The sequence below is a fragment of the Cygnus olor genome, chromosome Z (assembly GCF_009769625.2).
Source record: "Cygnus olor isolate bCygOlo1 chromosome Z, bCygOlo1.pri.v2, whole genome shotgun sequence".
NCBI classification, from domain to species: Eukaryota; Metazoa; Chordata; class Aves; order Anseriformes; family Anatidae; genus Cygnus; species Cygnus olor.
In genome coordinates, this window is record NC_049198.1 from 42066540 (window position 1) to 42083192 (window position 16653).

A 16653-nucleotide genomic window follows, 5' to 3' on the forward strand; every position below is an offset into this window, starting at 1 on the left:
TCTGTTGCGGAAGCCATAATTCCAGTAGAGATGAGAAGCTTTCAAAGTGAGAAAGTAATCTGGGAGAAGCTGGTTTTAATCTCATTTAGACTGGAATAAAACCAATAGAGCTCTGCTGATGTCCTCTTCAGCTATGCTCGGTTTATTTTTTAAGAGACTAAAGAAAATAAATTCTTCCCATAAGTCTGCAGTCTTTATCTCCAGTCTGCCTTTGCAATAACACTGAGATTGCTCAAGATCACACATCTGGCCTGCTAGCAGTAGCTGTGCGCTCACCGTGAGCATTCTGTGCAGCCTTCCACACCCAAGCACAAAGATGCAGTTATTTTCCTGACTCTGCTCCAGAGGAGCACAAAAGCATCAGATATAACCCCTTGGCTTTGACAGCCACTTTTGAATTCCACTATTGCAGCTGTGGTTGCTACTGTGGACTGAAAAGAGTGTAATTTTCCCAATTTTTTTCCACACTCTCAACATGGCAGATAAATAGCGTGTTATTTTATAACCTCAAGCTTTCAGACAGATTTTGATTGTTGAGCACTTCCCAGGAATCCTTATGTTAATGCACTGATTTTGGACAGGTCATGTGGAGAAATTTTTATGTGGGAAAATAGACTTTGACTTCCTATATTCAATTAAGTTTGGCAAGACTCTTAAAGGGGTGACATCAAAAAACTTACTTTGTGTTCACAGCCCATAATATTAAGATGTTTTCAAAACCTATGGAACTATCCAGTAAAAAGACAACTAGACTTCCACCGTGTGTTTACAATGGCTTTCTTAAAATTGAGTTGACTAGCCATTGTGTAAACATAGTACAGTATTTCCTGTGTTGTTGCTGGAAAAATAAAAAGCAATTAGCAATAGCTTCTGTGTTTAGAATCATGTGTATTAAACTGCAAATCAATGTTTTCTTAGGCTTCTCTATACAAAAATCATTGAATTCTGGCATGCACAGGCATGTACACATTGTAACAGATTATAAAGTATTGCATTCTTTTACGTGTAACTAGATCAAGTAACTTTGTCCTTCCTTCAGCTTCACAGGCAAGTTGAGAACACAGAAGCTACTCAGTGAAGTTACTCCCATTCCCTTTTACCTGCGTTTTTTGTCCTGCAACCCAGAAATAAAAGAAAAGCTATTTACAACTCACATTTCGTGCACAACATACCCTATGGCACTGCACTTCAGTACGAAAAAATGGAATGAGGTAGCATGTACAAATTCTTTGTGATTTTTAACTCCTGCAACAGCTTTAGTTTGATTCACTGATCTCAAATTGCTGAATTCTCAGTGTCAGTAAATCCTGTTGGGCACTGAGATCCACTTTGTACCGAGTGCTTTTCAACCTCCCATGTGGATATTTAGTACGTGACCAAAAGGAAAGAACTTTAGACAATGCATTGACTTATTTTGCATTACATAGAACAAATTGAAAATTGTTTGTATAGTTTTGATTTATACATACAAAGTTTGAAGCTGGTTTACTTCATAATGAGGACTAATTGTGATTAACAGTAAAAGCTCTTTCACTAACACTTCTTACGGTGAACATATCATATTAACACTCTTTACATTGTGTTTACAGTCAATATATATACAGGATTTATTTTAAACCCATAAAAGTAATTTTGAACATTAGCTGCTTGGAAATCAATCTTTTTCCTCTTTAAGATTCAAGAAGTTGAGATTACCCGATGTATCTGAGCTCACTTTTATAAGAAATAGATATCCACGATGCTGGATGTTCCTGACAAGTGTTAAGAAGCCTGTGCACTTTTATAGTAGTTCTCCATTTCATTGCAATATGTTCAACAGGATGAGCGTGCTTTATAGGGAAAAAAAAAAAAGGCACTTTTTCCTTTTTTACTTTGCATTTCTTTTCACTTTATATTTTCCAATATTCTGAATACAAAACAGACCTTTCCAAGCATCCCTGGAAAGGACACACAAAGAGTAAATAAGCATACTTCCAGAAAAGCTAGAATTCTCTAATGTATATTTTACGTTACAGTTCTCTAAAATTAAGCAATTAATTTAAGTAGATGATAATGCTTTATTGACTTCCACACCATCAGTATTGAACAATTAGTCAAAGCAGAGAGGTTTAGAAAATGTCTGGTAATATTCCAAAATGCCATAAAATAGACAATAAATGTAATTTTAAAAGTGAGTATTGTAAAATACATTATCTGGAATAGTCTTCAGGAGCTAGAAACATGTGATGGGTTTTCTGATAGGCATTCTTGTGTTTTTGTCTTTTTAAGATTCTTGACTGTTTATTCTTCAATATTACGTCATAATTTCACCTGTTACTAAACATTGTAAATAAAACATTGGAAGATATTTACATTCCACTGTCTCCTGTTTCGATTATGTGAATGTACCTTGGAATTCATGAAACCACGCAGCTTATCTGTATAACTACATCAAAGCTTCAGAATCAAGTTACGTATTCTGCCAACATTGGAGATAACAAGAATTTTAAATAGTAGAGAGAAGGCACCCATGCCAACAGCGTCAGAATAAATTTCCTAAGATACGCATATGTCAATAAACAACAAAGACTAAAATGAAGCTCCTCCATGTTACTGATAAGAAAGAAAAAATGAAAAAATTACTTATTGTCTGCAACTAGAGTAGACTGGAAGGGAAATCCTCATTCTCTCAAACCAAAGAATCCCAATATCTTAGTGGACCTACAACTTAATTAAACACATCTTAAATGGACACTGAAGCATACACGACACGATTTTGTTAAGACAACCTTTTGCCTGAGTTTTATCCGGTCAGCTGTCCGGTTGACTATTAACATGAATTATATTTGCACAAATAAAATTAACCGTACCAGAGGGAAGTCTGAATATAATTGCCTTCTTGTAACCTCACATTGCCTATAGGATCCTGTGTCTGTACAATTTGATTAGTTTTCTCCCTCTCCTTTTACCCTCCCTGCAGTATCTGCACAGTGCACAGCTGCTCGCGCAGCCCTCTGAATGCATTCTCATGGTCGTTTAGCCCAGGCTTATGTAAAAGAGAACTCCATGGAAGGCTTCCTGCAAATATACTGATACAAAAAATATCTGCCAGATGACATCATGCCAGCTTCACATGGAGCTTCTCTATAAGATGTAAGGTTATACATTATGAAAAAAAGCTGTCAGAAGGAAAAACAAGTGTTTTCTGTTTTGCAGTAATCAAGTAAACTTACTTGATTTTACCAGGTAAAATGGTGATAATTTGGTTACAAAACCAGTTGAGTGTGCACTGTAGGTGCAGTAGTCAGTTGCTTGTGATGTTAACAAAATCTCAAAGATTGTTATGACAGAGCAATTAAGATTTTAATTCTGGGAGTGGGAATAGCAATAGTGATAATGTTTCCAGGGCAAATATGACCACAAGTATTTTCAAGTTTGTTCATTTGGATAAAGCATTCTCATTTGAATGAAACATTTCCCACTACCTCACAATTAATCAGCCAAGAAACTGAAAAGATGCCAGGAAAATTCAATTACTTTAGCACAATCATATTGCTATTAAAGCATAATTTGCATTCAGTCACTGGACACCTTAAAGGAATCATTGTGGTCTGCCAGTAATTTGAGGACTGGCTGCTTGGGTGATAGCCTAATAACTTGGAAGGTTCTGGTTTTGTTAAAAAAGTCATAAGAGGTATGTGAAGCCTCAGTTAAATGGTCAGAGACAGATAACGTGGAAAAATGGCATCCATCATTCATAAAATTTCTGAAGTGCTCTGCAAAGAAAAAAAAATCATGCTGACTGGGATACTTAGTGTACTTTCTCAGAATTTCTTCTGAGGCTGGATTCACAAAAAGTCACATTATCCATTTTAGCTTTAGAAACTAGGATTGACGGAATCTTCTTCATTTGGGAAAAAGGTTTCTATTTGTGAAGCTAGTGATATAATCTGCTTAACTGATATTAGTTTAATATTTTTACTTCTTCAGAAGTGGAATAAACTTAAAAGTCTAGTAAAGAAACACGTGTAACATATTTTGTTAAGAATCAGCACCACTATATGATCTCTTATGTAAATATAGTGTGTTCTGTTGTGTTTTTTTCTGATGTTCAGTGTCATGAACCTATTCATTTTGCAACCACCTAGAGAGCCTTTCCTTAACAGGATAAAAAATAAAAATAAATAGAAATCCAATGTAGGTAATTAAAACACGGAGATATTTTCCCATAAACTCAACTCTCAAAAATATTTCAATAAATGTCTTTTGTTGTTGCAATGCCCATTAAACAGACTTTGTTTATTAAAGAAAAATAAAAGCAGTCTTCTGTCTACCTACACCTGTGACAGCAGTAAACCATTATGATAACATTAGGTGAATTTTGGACAGGAAGAGTTAAATCTAACTGGCTGAATCAGTGTAATTAATTATATCATTAAACATGTTCATTTAACATCTCTTTTCATATTTCAAAACACAATTTCTCACACAGAAACTTGAGATAGATGCCAAACAATAATGGCTGGATGAGAAACACTACAGCGATTTATTTAGAATTAGCACTATTTCCCATTATGGAACAATTCAGTACCTGTAACATAAAGAGCATACTTCCTATGTAGCACTTAACATTGGCAACTGCGGCCTCTAAGACATTTGCAGCTTACTCATACAGAACATTCAATACAATACAATCATCCTTGGTGTCCAACCAGTGTCACAGTCTTTTCCTGGATACTTCCACCCTTTCCAATGCCTCCATGTCAGGCCATCTACTCTGGCCACCTGCTAGCCTTTCCCTCTGTTAGGAATACGAGATGTCCAAGCTCGGTTGATCATAACCACTTTTGCTACCTGAAAGCTGACTGTCTCTCTGTCTGTCTATCTATCTATCTATGTACCTACCTACCTTCTTTGGACTGGAGTTTCCAGACATCCCAGAAATGCCAGCTTAGACCAACCTGCCAAACTCCATAAGTCCCTGCTGTGCCCACTGTGCACTAGCAAAGCAACTCTGCCATTTATGCATGGCATGGATGGTCTGTGCAAGAGGAATAAATGCAGTGTCTCTGGTGTGCATGCACAGGCCATCAGTGCAGAGTGTGAGCTGCAGACTCCACAAAGAGGTGTTGCTCCCTCCCCACCTGTACCTGGGATATATTCCTACTGCAACACTTGCAAAATAAATAAATAAATAAATAATTAAAAAAAAAAAAAAAGAGAGAAGAAAACAAAAATAATTGCTCCAGTCGTGTTCTTGTCATTTGTCATCCACACTCTCCATTTAGACTGCAGCAGTTTTCACAGAGAGGCCTCCACCCAATCCTTTCTCACACACGCGTATCTGTTATTCCTACCCAGGGCTACGCTGCATTCCTTGCTGCAGCACTAGCTGCAGGCAGCAATTTCTCCACCTAGGATATTTCGTGGTACTTGGAGATAAGAAGCTGAAACCCAGCCAGATAGGAAAGTGGTGACTGTCTGCCTTCAGAGACAGCGCTGCAAGAGGCGACCTTTGAAGATACAGACATACAATGTGAATCCTCGTGGTGACATTTCAAAACAGAGGTCCACAAGCAACATCAGGGTGTTGTGTTGTGTTGTGTTGTGTTGTGTTGTGTTGTGTTGTGTTGTGTTGTGCTGTGTTTCGTTTTGCCTCACAGTGAAGCAGGCATACATCTCCAGTGCCCTCACGGAGCCGCCAGGTGGAGCAGCTTCCACCAACGCCACCGCCGCGCCCCCTGGCACAACCTGTCCGTGGCCAGGGAGGTTTTGGCCATTTAAAAAACGTGAATCCGTGAAACCTGAAAGGAACTAGGATAGCGGAGCTGACCGCGGCACAGGTTAGAGGTGAATTAAGGCTTGGAGGCAGAGGTTTATGAGCAAGGGGGTATCCAACAGACACGGATGCATGCTTTACAAGCCTGATAGATACTGAAAAGAGGGCCGTGGTAGGAACTACCAGAAACGCAGAGCCCGGCCGGGCCTGAGGAGCGGCGCAAGGCCGCCCCCTCCCAGCGGGGCCCTGAACCCAGCAGCACCGGGCCGGGCCGGGCTCCCGCCCTGGGGCGGGACCGAGCAGCGCCGCCCCGCCGCGGTGCCGCCCTGCCGGAGCCGGGGGCGGGCCGGCGGCGGAGGGAAGGCCGGTCCCGGTCTCAGCTCCGGCCCCAGGTCCCGGTCCCGGCCCGCGGCGGGTCTGGCCATGGTGCTGGTCGTGGTCATGGGAGTGAGCGGCTCGGGGAAGTAGGTACCGGGCGGCGGGGCCGGCCGCGGGGCACCGTCACCCCGCGCCTCGGGGTGGCAGGGCGGGGACAGCGGGGGGAGACCTGCCCCGGGGCCCTCCGGCCGCGGTCCCGGCCCCTCAGGTAACGAACTCGCTGTGCTTTCTTGCAGGACCACGGTTGGGTCGCGTTTGGCAGCAAAGGTACGACGGGGGTTGTTTTTGGCATTGCTTCTGACCAGAAAGCCTGTTCTCACTCCATCCGGCAGCCTGTGGCTCACAGACAGCTACTACCTAAAGCTGGTGTGACAGCTGTAACTTCAGGGTTCAGTCTCCCTCGTCGCCAAACGTGAATTGGGTGCCCACCACCAATGCAGTATAGTCTATTAACAACAGCCATTATCACCAGCTCTTGCTGTTACCGAGCTGACTTGATTGTAGGGATAAACATCATTGCATAAATGGTGATTCATGCTGTGGTGTAAGAGGACGATAATTTTTGGGTGTCGTCCTGTTAAATTCTGGGATCCCTATTAGCTAGTCTGCTTTGGCTGAATGACCCACACTCATTTCTTTTTCCTAGCTGGGATGGAAATTCTATGATGCAGATGATTACCATTCTTCAGAGAATAAAAAGAAGATGGCATCAGGAATACCACTAAATGACGAGGTAATTTGTATGAATTGTGAAAGAATAGTCATCAAGACCTCTTTGCAAAATCTGACCTTTTTGCAAAACCTCTGGCAAATCACATTAAAATAGGTTGTGTTTCACGTAAACTAGGCTGACTATAAACATAGGTTGAATGTGTAGGTCTGCAGTTAATAAGAGAGAGTGCCTTTTTATGTTACAAAGTATTCTGCATTAAAAAAAAAAAAAAAAAAAAAAAAAAAGTTAACAAAGCAAATAGTATGCTGATTCAGGATTTATCAGAAATCTTTCCTGTACATCAGCATATAGAACTGCAGCTTTAGATTACATGCTTCTGCTTTGAATTAAAAACACAAAGACAGGAAAGGGTCTTCCTGTTTCTCTACTGAAGTACATCAATCTCAACTACTGTAGAGACTACGCTGTAAATTTCTGTTTTATGTGCGATTACTTAAAATGCGTTTCCTCCCCTTCAGCCTGTTGTTCAGCCTAAACATGCCAAAATGATCAAGCTTCGTTTTACAAACAATACTTACAAGTTCAGAGTCTCAAGTAAATTAGAAAAGCTACAACAAGACACCTCTCGAACTTTTTGTAGGAAATCTTTAGACATGTAAGGCTGAACTAGAGAGTTGTTCAAAACACTCTCTTTAGACTGAAGATAATATTCTAGGTACTTATTATACACTTTAATCTGTTTGGAAGTTCATAAAAGCTATTTGTGTCATGTAAAGTGGCACTGCACAGTTGGATGACCAGTGGTTATTGGTGTATGGTGCCAAGCAAGGGGGAAGTATCTCTTTTGAAACATCAGTGGTGCAAAATCATAAGGGCTTTCTTGAATGCTAGCGGGAAGTGATTTTCTAATGAAAGCAACAAAAAATTGTTGCGTTTATGTGTCCATGTTTTCATTTGTTGCGCCCACCCAGTAGTAGCTACACTGAAAGATGAAATGGGAGCAATAGTTTAATGCTCAGTTGGTATGACAAATGTTGCTGGGAGCTTAAGGCCTAAAATCAGATTATACTAAGAAAACTACCAATCACTCGCATTGCCTTTGCCAATCTACTGAGCAAAGGTGTTGCAAAATTGTGGCTATGAGTACATTTACTTTTGATTGCTACTGACATAAAAATGATATAATTAAGTTATTGCAGATAAGTACAGTTAGGTCTGTTTTGATGCCTTGGAGTAGTTCCTGAAAGCCTCAACTCTGACCTGAAGTATTGCATGTGTATGTCAAGACATAAGGAAAAAGAAATAACCATTCAAGCAGTGAAAGCTGGTATCTTACAGCAGACTTAGTATTTGAATTGTATAATAGAAATAGAAATAGAAATAGTAGAAAAATAAAAGTAAATTGTGTAATACAAGCAAGAGAGAATTTGACTGTCCTTCAAAGGCTTATGAGGTGCATGCTATATGTAAATACATATTACTTCCATCAGATACACCTAAGTATTTGTAATGTAACAGGTACTATTCCCGTAAAAATACCATACTGATAAGATGCCTTGCACTTCTTAGCGTTCAGGCAGTGGTAGCAAATCTACATTAGTAAGAAAGAGAATGTAAACTGAACTTGCCATAAATTTTAATGCTAATTTTCACCTCTAGTGAAATGCTCCCAATGTTAAAAGTGATTCTTTCAAATCAATTTCCCAAACAATTTTGAACTAACTTATTTTGTTTCTAGGACAGGATTCCATGGCTTTGTACATTGCATGATATACTAAGGAGGTAAGAGAACCTCTAGATTTAAGGAATTCAGGTTAAAGATAAAATAAAATCCTCCCACCTCAACAATAAGTATTTTCCCCATTGTATTCCAAAACAGAAATGTTTGTGATAGTGTAAGAACTTTTGCAGCTAGTAAAAGCATTCTATTTTCACTAATCTAAGGTGTCATAATAATTGCAAAGGGTGAGCTACTCCCTGAATCTGGGGTTATGGGGAATCCCTGGGAAAATCGTTGTTTATGATAGTTGTTTTTCTATTGTCTGTAGATCATTTCAAGGATCTGGTTTGATAATAAACCTGACGTTGGCTACTTACAATGGGCATAGCCACAGAATACACTAATAATAGGATAAAAATTTTCTAAAATATTTTTAGTAATAGTGAGATACAGTCCAAAATGCTTAGGCATTTGATAGTTAAAAGATATACTCAGAGGTTTCAATCAGGTGACAAACTCTTTATTCAACTATGAATTTTAATAATTATGTACTTCCTAAGCTCAAATTACCTTGCCTCAACTATTCAGAGACAAAGATAATTCAAGGGAAGTTTTCTTAAACTTAAAAATGAGAATAGTAAAAATATGTAGCTTTAAACTGGAATACTTTATTTACATCTTGCTTTAATTCAGTGTGTTATGCTAAACCCCTAAGAAGCCTGCTTTGTAAAGAGGAACCAGGGGCATGGGGGCCCAGCTGGTGTTCTCCTCCATCTCTCCTTTGAAGGAAAACGGTATAAGAAGGAAGACGTTGATACTGCATGCCAGCAATCGGTTACAGAACTGGTGTTGGCAACAGCATTTTGGTTTCTGTGACTATGGGTCCCTGCTGAAGGATCAGCATCTGCTTGGGAGAGGTGGGTCCAACTCACTCGGTGAGGTGCAGGTATGGCTGGCATGGCTGCAGTGCTGTGCTGGAGGGACGGATGCAGGAAGGACAGGCCAGGAAGCCAAGGAGCAGGAGTTGCCTTTTGTGAGAGAAAACCTGGATGCATGGAGCTCTGCCTGGGGATAGATGAGGAGCCAGCTGAGAGCTTATGGGTGAGGATTAAAGAGCAGAACAATATGTTGACATTGTAGAGGGTGCCTGCTATAAGTTTTCTGCCTGGGAAGAACAAGTGGATGAAGAGCTTGTTGGGGACGTGAAGCTCAAAGGAAGCTGTGGCTGCAGTGACCATGAGATGGCAGCATTTCGATTCTTGAAAGGAGAAAGCAGGCAAAAAGCAAGAACACAATCCCGTACTTGAGGAGAGCTTACTTTGGCTTCTTCAGGGTTCTGCTTGGAATAGTCCCGTGGGATTAGGCCGTTGAAAAAAGATGGGCCCAGGAAAACTCCTTAATATTCAGAAATCACCTGCACCAAGCTCTAGAGCAGTCCATCCCAACAAGAAGGAGGTCAGGCAAAAATTCTGAGGCCTGTGAGGGACGAGGAGCTTCTGGCAAAACTGAAACATAATAAGGAAGCATACAGAGGGTGGAAGCAGGGACAGGTAACCCAGGCAGAATGGAGAGACACTGTCTGAGGATGCAGAGACACAGTTAGGAAAGACAGTGCCTGTCTGGAGCTGAATTTGGTGAGGGATATCAGTGGCAACAAGTAGAGCTTCTATTAGGTATGTTAAGTGGAAGACTAGGGAAAATGCAAGTCTGCTGCTGGATTGGGGCATGGAGTGTAGTGACACAGGACATGAAGAAGGTGTTCTGTACCTTGGCCTTTCCCATTTTAGTCTTTACTAGCAAGACTGATTATTATTTTTTTTTCTCCAGCAATCTCAGGCTCCAGACACCTGTGGGAAAAGTCTGGAGCAAGAAAGTTTTACTCCCAGCAGAAGAGGGACAGGTTAAAGAATACTTGAGCAGAATGGACTTACATAAGTCCACAGACCCTGACGGGATACACCCATGAGCATGGAGGGAGTGGGCAGATGCCACTCTCAATGATCTTTGAACAGTCATGGCAACTGGGAGAGGTGCTTGATGACAGGAAGAAAGTAAATGTAACTACTTTATCTTCAAGAAAAAAGGAAGGGGGAACTGCAGGGAACTGCAAGCTGGTTAGCCTCACCTTCATCCCTGAGAAGGTGATAAAATAACTAATTCTGGACACAGGCATACAAAAGAGAAGGGACTAGGAGTAGTCATCGTGGGAGTAGTCGACAAAGGTGTAGTCATGCTTGACCAACCTGATAATCTTCTATGATGAAATTATGGGCTTAGTAGATGAAGGGGGAGCAGTTGATAGTCAACCAGGACTTCAGTGAGGTTTTTGACACTGTCTTGCATAGGATTCTCACAGAGAAGCTGATGAAGTAGCAGCTGGATGAGTAGACAGTGAGATGGATTGAAAACTGGCTGAAAGGCCAGGCTCAGAAGCTGGTATCAGCGGCACAAAGTCTAGTTGGAGGCCAGTACCTAGTGGTATACTCATTGGGTAAATACTGAGTCTGATCCAGCTTAGCATCTCCATTAGTGGTCTGAGAGTATACCCTCAGCAAGCTTGCAGATGACCCAGCACTGAGAGGAGTGTCTGATACGCCAGGTGGTCCTGCTGCCATCCAGGGGGACCTGGACAGGCTGGAGAAGTGGGCTGACAGGGATCTTGTGAAGTTCAACAAGAAGTGCAGAGGCCCGTGCCTGGGCTACTACTACATGCTGGGGGCCATCCAGCTGGAAACCAGCTCTGCAGGAAAGGACCTGCAAATCCTGGTGGACACCAAGTAGTGAGCCCTCGCTGCAAAGAAGGCTAACGATATCCTGGGCTGCCTTAGGAGTGTTGACAGCAGGTGGAAGGAGGAGTGATCCTTTCCCTCTACCCAGCACTGGTGAGGTAACAGCTGGAGTATTATGTCCAGTTCTGGGCTTTCCAAACTGGAGCTACTGGAGAGAGTCCACCAAAGGGCCATGAAGATGAAGGGACTGGAGCATCTCCCACAGGAAGAAAGACAGAGAATGGGGACTGTGTAGCCTAGAGGCAGCTTGGGATTTCATAAGGTGCCTGTATAACTGAACAGGGGCCTGTAATAGGAAGACAGAACCAGACTCTTTAGTGTTCAGTGACAGGTCAAGAGTCAGTAGGCATGAACTGAAACATGGGATGTTTCTTCTGAGCTTAGAGAAGAACTGTAAGAGTGACTGAGCACTGTCAGCAGGCTGCCCAGTGGTGTTGGACTCTGTCCATATTCAGAAGCTGTCTGGATATGGTCCTGGGCAACCTGCTGTAGGTGGCCCTGCTTGAACAGGGGCACGCGGACCAGATGACCTCCAGAGGCCCCTTCCAACCTCAACTCTTCTGTGAATTTCCAGAGAGCACTAGAATGCTCAAATGCTGATTTTGCTGCACTCCACCTCCTTGTCCTTATTGAGTTATCACCATTACCAGGTGTTCTTTTAGTTTTTAAATAGGTTGGAAACAGAAGAATGGATTTTGTGAGTTTCATGGGGCAGAAGTCTACTGAACTGCTGGCACTCAACCTTTGGGGCAACTTGATGCCTATTCAGAAGTATCTAGAAGCTGAAATGTAGAGAAGGGGAGGTTTAGTCTGGCAAGATGCCTGCCAAAAGCCATCAAGATTGGCACTTGACATAAGTAGCTAAGGCTGTGACTCATCACATCGTATTTCTCTGGTTACAACTGCCTCCATGTGGTGATGGTTCATTTCACCTGCTTGCATCTTTACTGCAAATAGGAAGGGGATGATTATCACAGCCACCAACTGCCCTTCGCATAGAGCCTGCTCCAAGTACACCATGTCCCTTCGTGGATCACGGGATTGATCGTTTAGGGGTAGGTTGAAGAGGAATCAAACCACACCAAATGCTGGGTACCATCAGCCACGTATTTCCCACAGTGTATGGAATTACCTTGCATGAATAAATCATCTCAAAAGTTACTCTGACAAAGCGTCATGTCTAGCCAGCTTCCTCAGTGTCGTATTCCCTAAAGCTCTTCTTGCTCTGGCTTTACGCAGTAGCAATTACTAGCATGTGCACACCAGCTGGTTGTACCTTGTTGGAGTGGGCATTAATTTACTGAGAGATGTTTCTAGATTGTTATGCTAGTTCCACCGCTTTTTGTCACATGCTAGCCCAAGGCCACTGTCCAGCTCCAGAAACTTTCCAAAATCAAGTGTACTTTAACAGTGCCTAATGCCAACGTGTAATTGCAAGTACTTGGAAGCAGGTGGCATTGGTTTGCCTACCAATACTCCCAAGGCTGTCCTCTACAAGGATACAAGGTTCGTCTCCCATGACATTATACGTTTTTCTATTTGACAGAGAAGAATCATCTAGACAAGATGCTGTTCTGGCCTGTTCAGCACTGAAGAAAATGTATAGATACATACTAGTTAGTGGAGTATCTGCAACTGAAAGCAACCAGCCAGAGAAACCAGAAGAAAACACAGCACTGAAGATCCTCTTTGTTCACCTGGATGGTCCTATAGAGCTCATTGCTCGCCGCCTGGAGAAGAGGAGAGGACATTTCATGCCACTGGAACTACTCAAGTCTCAGTTTGACACTCTAGAGCCTCCTAAAGCACCAGAAAACTTTATCACTGTCAGTCTAGAAAAATCTCTTCCTGAAATAGTGATGGAGATTGAGAAAGCCATTTTTTCAGGGTAAGGCTTTTCCAGAGTAAGTTTCTAAATTACAAATGCAGAAATTCACTTGGCAATACCAGGGTTATGAAACAGCATTTTAATTAATCAAAGCAACTTGTTTTTCCCAATAGTTGAATTACAATGTTAAGAGCTGGTTCACTACTCTTGGTATTTTTATCATGGCTATTTAAAAGATATGCAATATGAAATTTTAAAAAACTGTCAGCAATGTTTGAATTCCTTATCATATCAAGTTAAAATCTGTATTAGAATCTAAGCAGAGCCAGCTTTTGAAAATCCCATCAAGGGTCGCACACAAGAATTATTATTTTTTTTTAATTTTTACTGTCAAACATGAGAAAGGCACATCTTCTATTAAGCGATGAAATAATTTACAGCTTTATTTAAAGCAATATATTTATTTTCTTACTAGTATAAAAGGAACATGCATGATGAAATTTCATGCCTGACATTGCCACGGTCTCACTGCCAGGTCTTTAACAAGTTGTAACTTCTGTGTTTGTGTCCTTACCAGCCTCCCCAGGGCAGTGGGGAGGCTGGCAACTTCATCAGCTCTTCAATACAACATGCACTGAAAACAAAGTTGGAAAATGTGAGGGGGAAAAAAAAAAGTAACGGTTGTGAAGTAATGTACAAAATGCAATTGTATGGAAAGCTTCAGAAGTAAAGTGTAAGGAGCATCATATTGGCTGTGAACTAGTATCTTTCACGTAAAAAGTGTAACCTGTAGTGTAAACTACAGGATGTGTCAACCAGTGAAGATACCAAATACAAGATTGATGAATCACACAACTCATGCTTCAAAGCATCTTTGGAGTAATTTTTACCTGGTTAACTATTTGAAAAGCGTTTATCATTTTGTATTAATAGTAAGGGCTTTGTGGCTTATCATGCAAATTGCTGTGCTTTTATCAGTGCTATAAGTGAGCACTGCAAGCTCTCAGAATCAAAGTTAAGTGCAAGAGACATCTGGGTGCTTCTGAACAGCCTCACATTTCAGAGACCTAGTGACTAGTCAGAATATAAAAGTTTAGTCAAGTATGACAAATAAAAGAAATGGCACCCTCTTGTGGTACCTCTGCTTTTAATGCAGACTTCGTATTTTCCCAATACACCATTAACAAGCAAAGCGCTTTTCCATCACATCATCTATCAAATACTTAGGCTTTTTTTTTTTTCAGCTGCAATAAACTAGATCCAGGACACTACAGTAGATAGGAAAGCAATTGCATCCTGTCACAAACATGATTTAGACTCCCCAAAACAAAAAAGAAACTGGGTTATTTTCAATCATGTTTTAAAAAGTTAGACTCCAGATTTGAGATCCGCATGTCTTGTGTTTATATTGTGCTCACAAATTAGCCAGTACTAACAGAAAATTCTACTCAACACTTAACAGGTCTCTCCCCACATACAACAGCTCCCCCAGATATACTAAGGCTGTACATGTGTATAGTGAGAGATCGCAGAACAGTCTCTGTACGTAAGTTTCATTTACCTGCCCAAATTAAGGGTCTATTAGGGGTGATGTATTCAGGGTAGGCGCAATTCAGATTATTTATATTTAGCTCAAGTTATTTGGATAGAAGTTTTCTGTCCTTATTTTGAAATGCCTTTAACAAAGGCAGCAAAAACTGAGGAGGAAACATCTGGAATTAGAAATTGCTTTTCCTGTCTCAGACTGAGTTCAAGCATAGAAGATGCACACGCTACCTCCTCAAGAATATGTGCCTAGCAGTTTGTAACATGCTGTGTAAATGCTGTACATAACTATAAAAAGCACTTAGGAGCATTTTGCAATATTATATTGAGGAAATAAAAATGAAATGTTAGTTCCCAATAGCAGTATTTCTTCATACATTAAATACAAGAAGGGTGGAATCATATTAAACCACACAGGCTTATCTATAAAGGCAAAGGAAGAGACCCAGCTGCCTGCCAGCTCAGTTCCAAAGTGAGATGGTTATTTTATTACGCAGGCACTGAACAAAAGAATTGGTCTGCATCATTTACAAAACTAGCCATCTTGCTGACACATTCCCAAGCGTGATCTTTCACTGTTAAAGAGGTAATAAAAACTAATCCACCTATAGACCTTGCCCCACCTACTGCTGTTTTTAATTTGTTTTCTAACAAAACTAGAATTCCTCATGTGCAAAAGATGGCTCATTGTTCTTCCAATACTTATAAAAAAGTTACTGTTGTTACTATTTGATAAATATTGGTTATACCTCAAGAAATAAACTTACTGCAAGGGCTTATTGGTATAATTCAGATCAAGCATCTTTTCTTGAATTCCAGTGGAATTTGACTTCAAATTTGTGTCTCTTACTTGCATAGGTGAACTGCACACTTCAGGAAAACATTCGTGCAAGTTAGATTCATTGTTTTAGTGTCTTGGTAAAGCTTGGTAAAAAAGCATTGCTCACCTCACCTTCATCCTTTCATTTGACAGTAGAATTATGGATGTTACACATTGTATTTGTAAAAGTACCCACCTTCTGAATGACATGGGGTCTCACTTTTTTAAGGCAAGATCCCAGTAAAGCACAGCGTATCATGAAATCAGATTAGTTACTGTGAAGATCCTAACAAATAGCTATTGTGAAAGTCATTGTAAACAGGTAGTAATTATTCTACAGAAACTACTTGCAATGACTTCTCTGTCATAGCCTTCTACTCAAATGCAATGAAAGCTACCCACTGAAATAGAAGTCACTGTGAAGACTAGTTCCCATATGGGTTTATTATAATTGACTAGAAAATAGAGTACTAATAATTTTGTACCCAAACTAGATGTATTTGAATAGGTTTTGATTATATAAAGCTTATCTTACCAGGATATTCTATTTTAATCTATTTACTTATTTACTACTCTGTGCTGCTGGATCTGAGACTTTGATCCAGAGGCACAGGCCAGCCAACCAAGAGACTTTCTTGAACTTTTCCCAGTAGCGTGCATCAGCATTATTTTATCAATCTACTTACTGGCAAAATAAGAGACAAGGTTACTGGACAGTGAACTCTTCTGTGTGAAGAATACAATTCAGTTACTGCCAACAAAACTGCTTTGCTGAAAGTTTTAAGTTTTTAAAAGTTTTAAAGTTTCACACTTTGGTCAACTTTTCTCTTTTATATCCTGTTATAGTTTTGTTTCATTAAGCTGATTAACACCTTTGAGTTAAAACTGGTAATTTTAAGCCATTTGCAAGCCATGATTTTTAAGCAAGCTGAATTTATACTTACCATCAAAAGACTGTTCAAGTCAAATATTAAAAGCAATACAGAAATTCAGTGAGAATATCCACAACTAAGGTAAATCCTATTCAGTAACACCCAGCAGCATGTTTTATTCCATAATCCCCACTATATCTAAAGTAGTAGTCTTCAGTATCGTATTCCCATTAGCCTCTTCCCTCTACTTCATACTCAGAGAATTCTTCA

General features: G+C 40.5%; 1 protein-coding gene across 1 annotated transcript; it reads left to right on the forward strand.

Moving 5' to 3' along the window:
* The first annotated feature begins 6068 nt into the window (after nucleotides 1-6068).
* On the forward strand, nucleotides 6069-13892 carry IDNK (IDNK gluconokinase). Its single transcript, XM_040540489.1, has 5 exons — nucleotides 6069-6222; nucleotides 6373-6403; nucleotides 6783-6869; nucleotides 8548-8591; nucleotides 12865-13892. The coding sequence occupies exons 1-5, from the start codon at nucleotides 6182-6184 to the stop codon at nucleotides 13208-13210; spliced, it is 549 nt and encodes a 182-aa protein (XP_040396423.1). The 5' UTR covers nucleotides 6069-6181; the 3' UTR covers nucleotides 13211-13892.
* Nucleotides 13893-16653: the final 2761 nt, after the last annotated feature.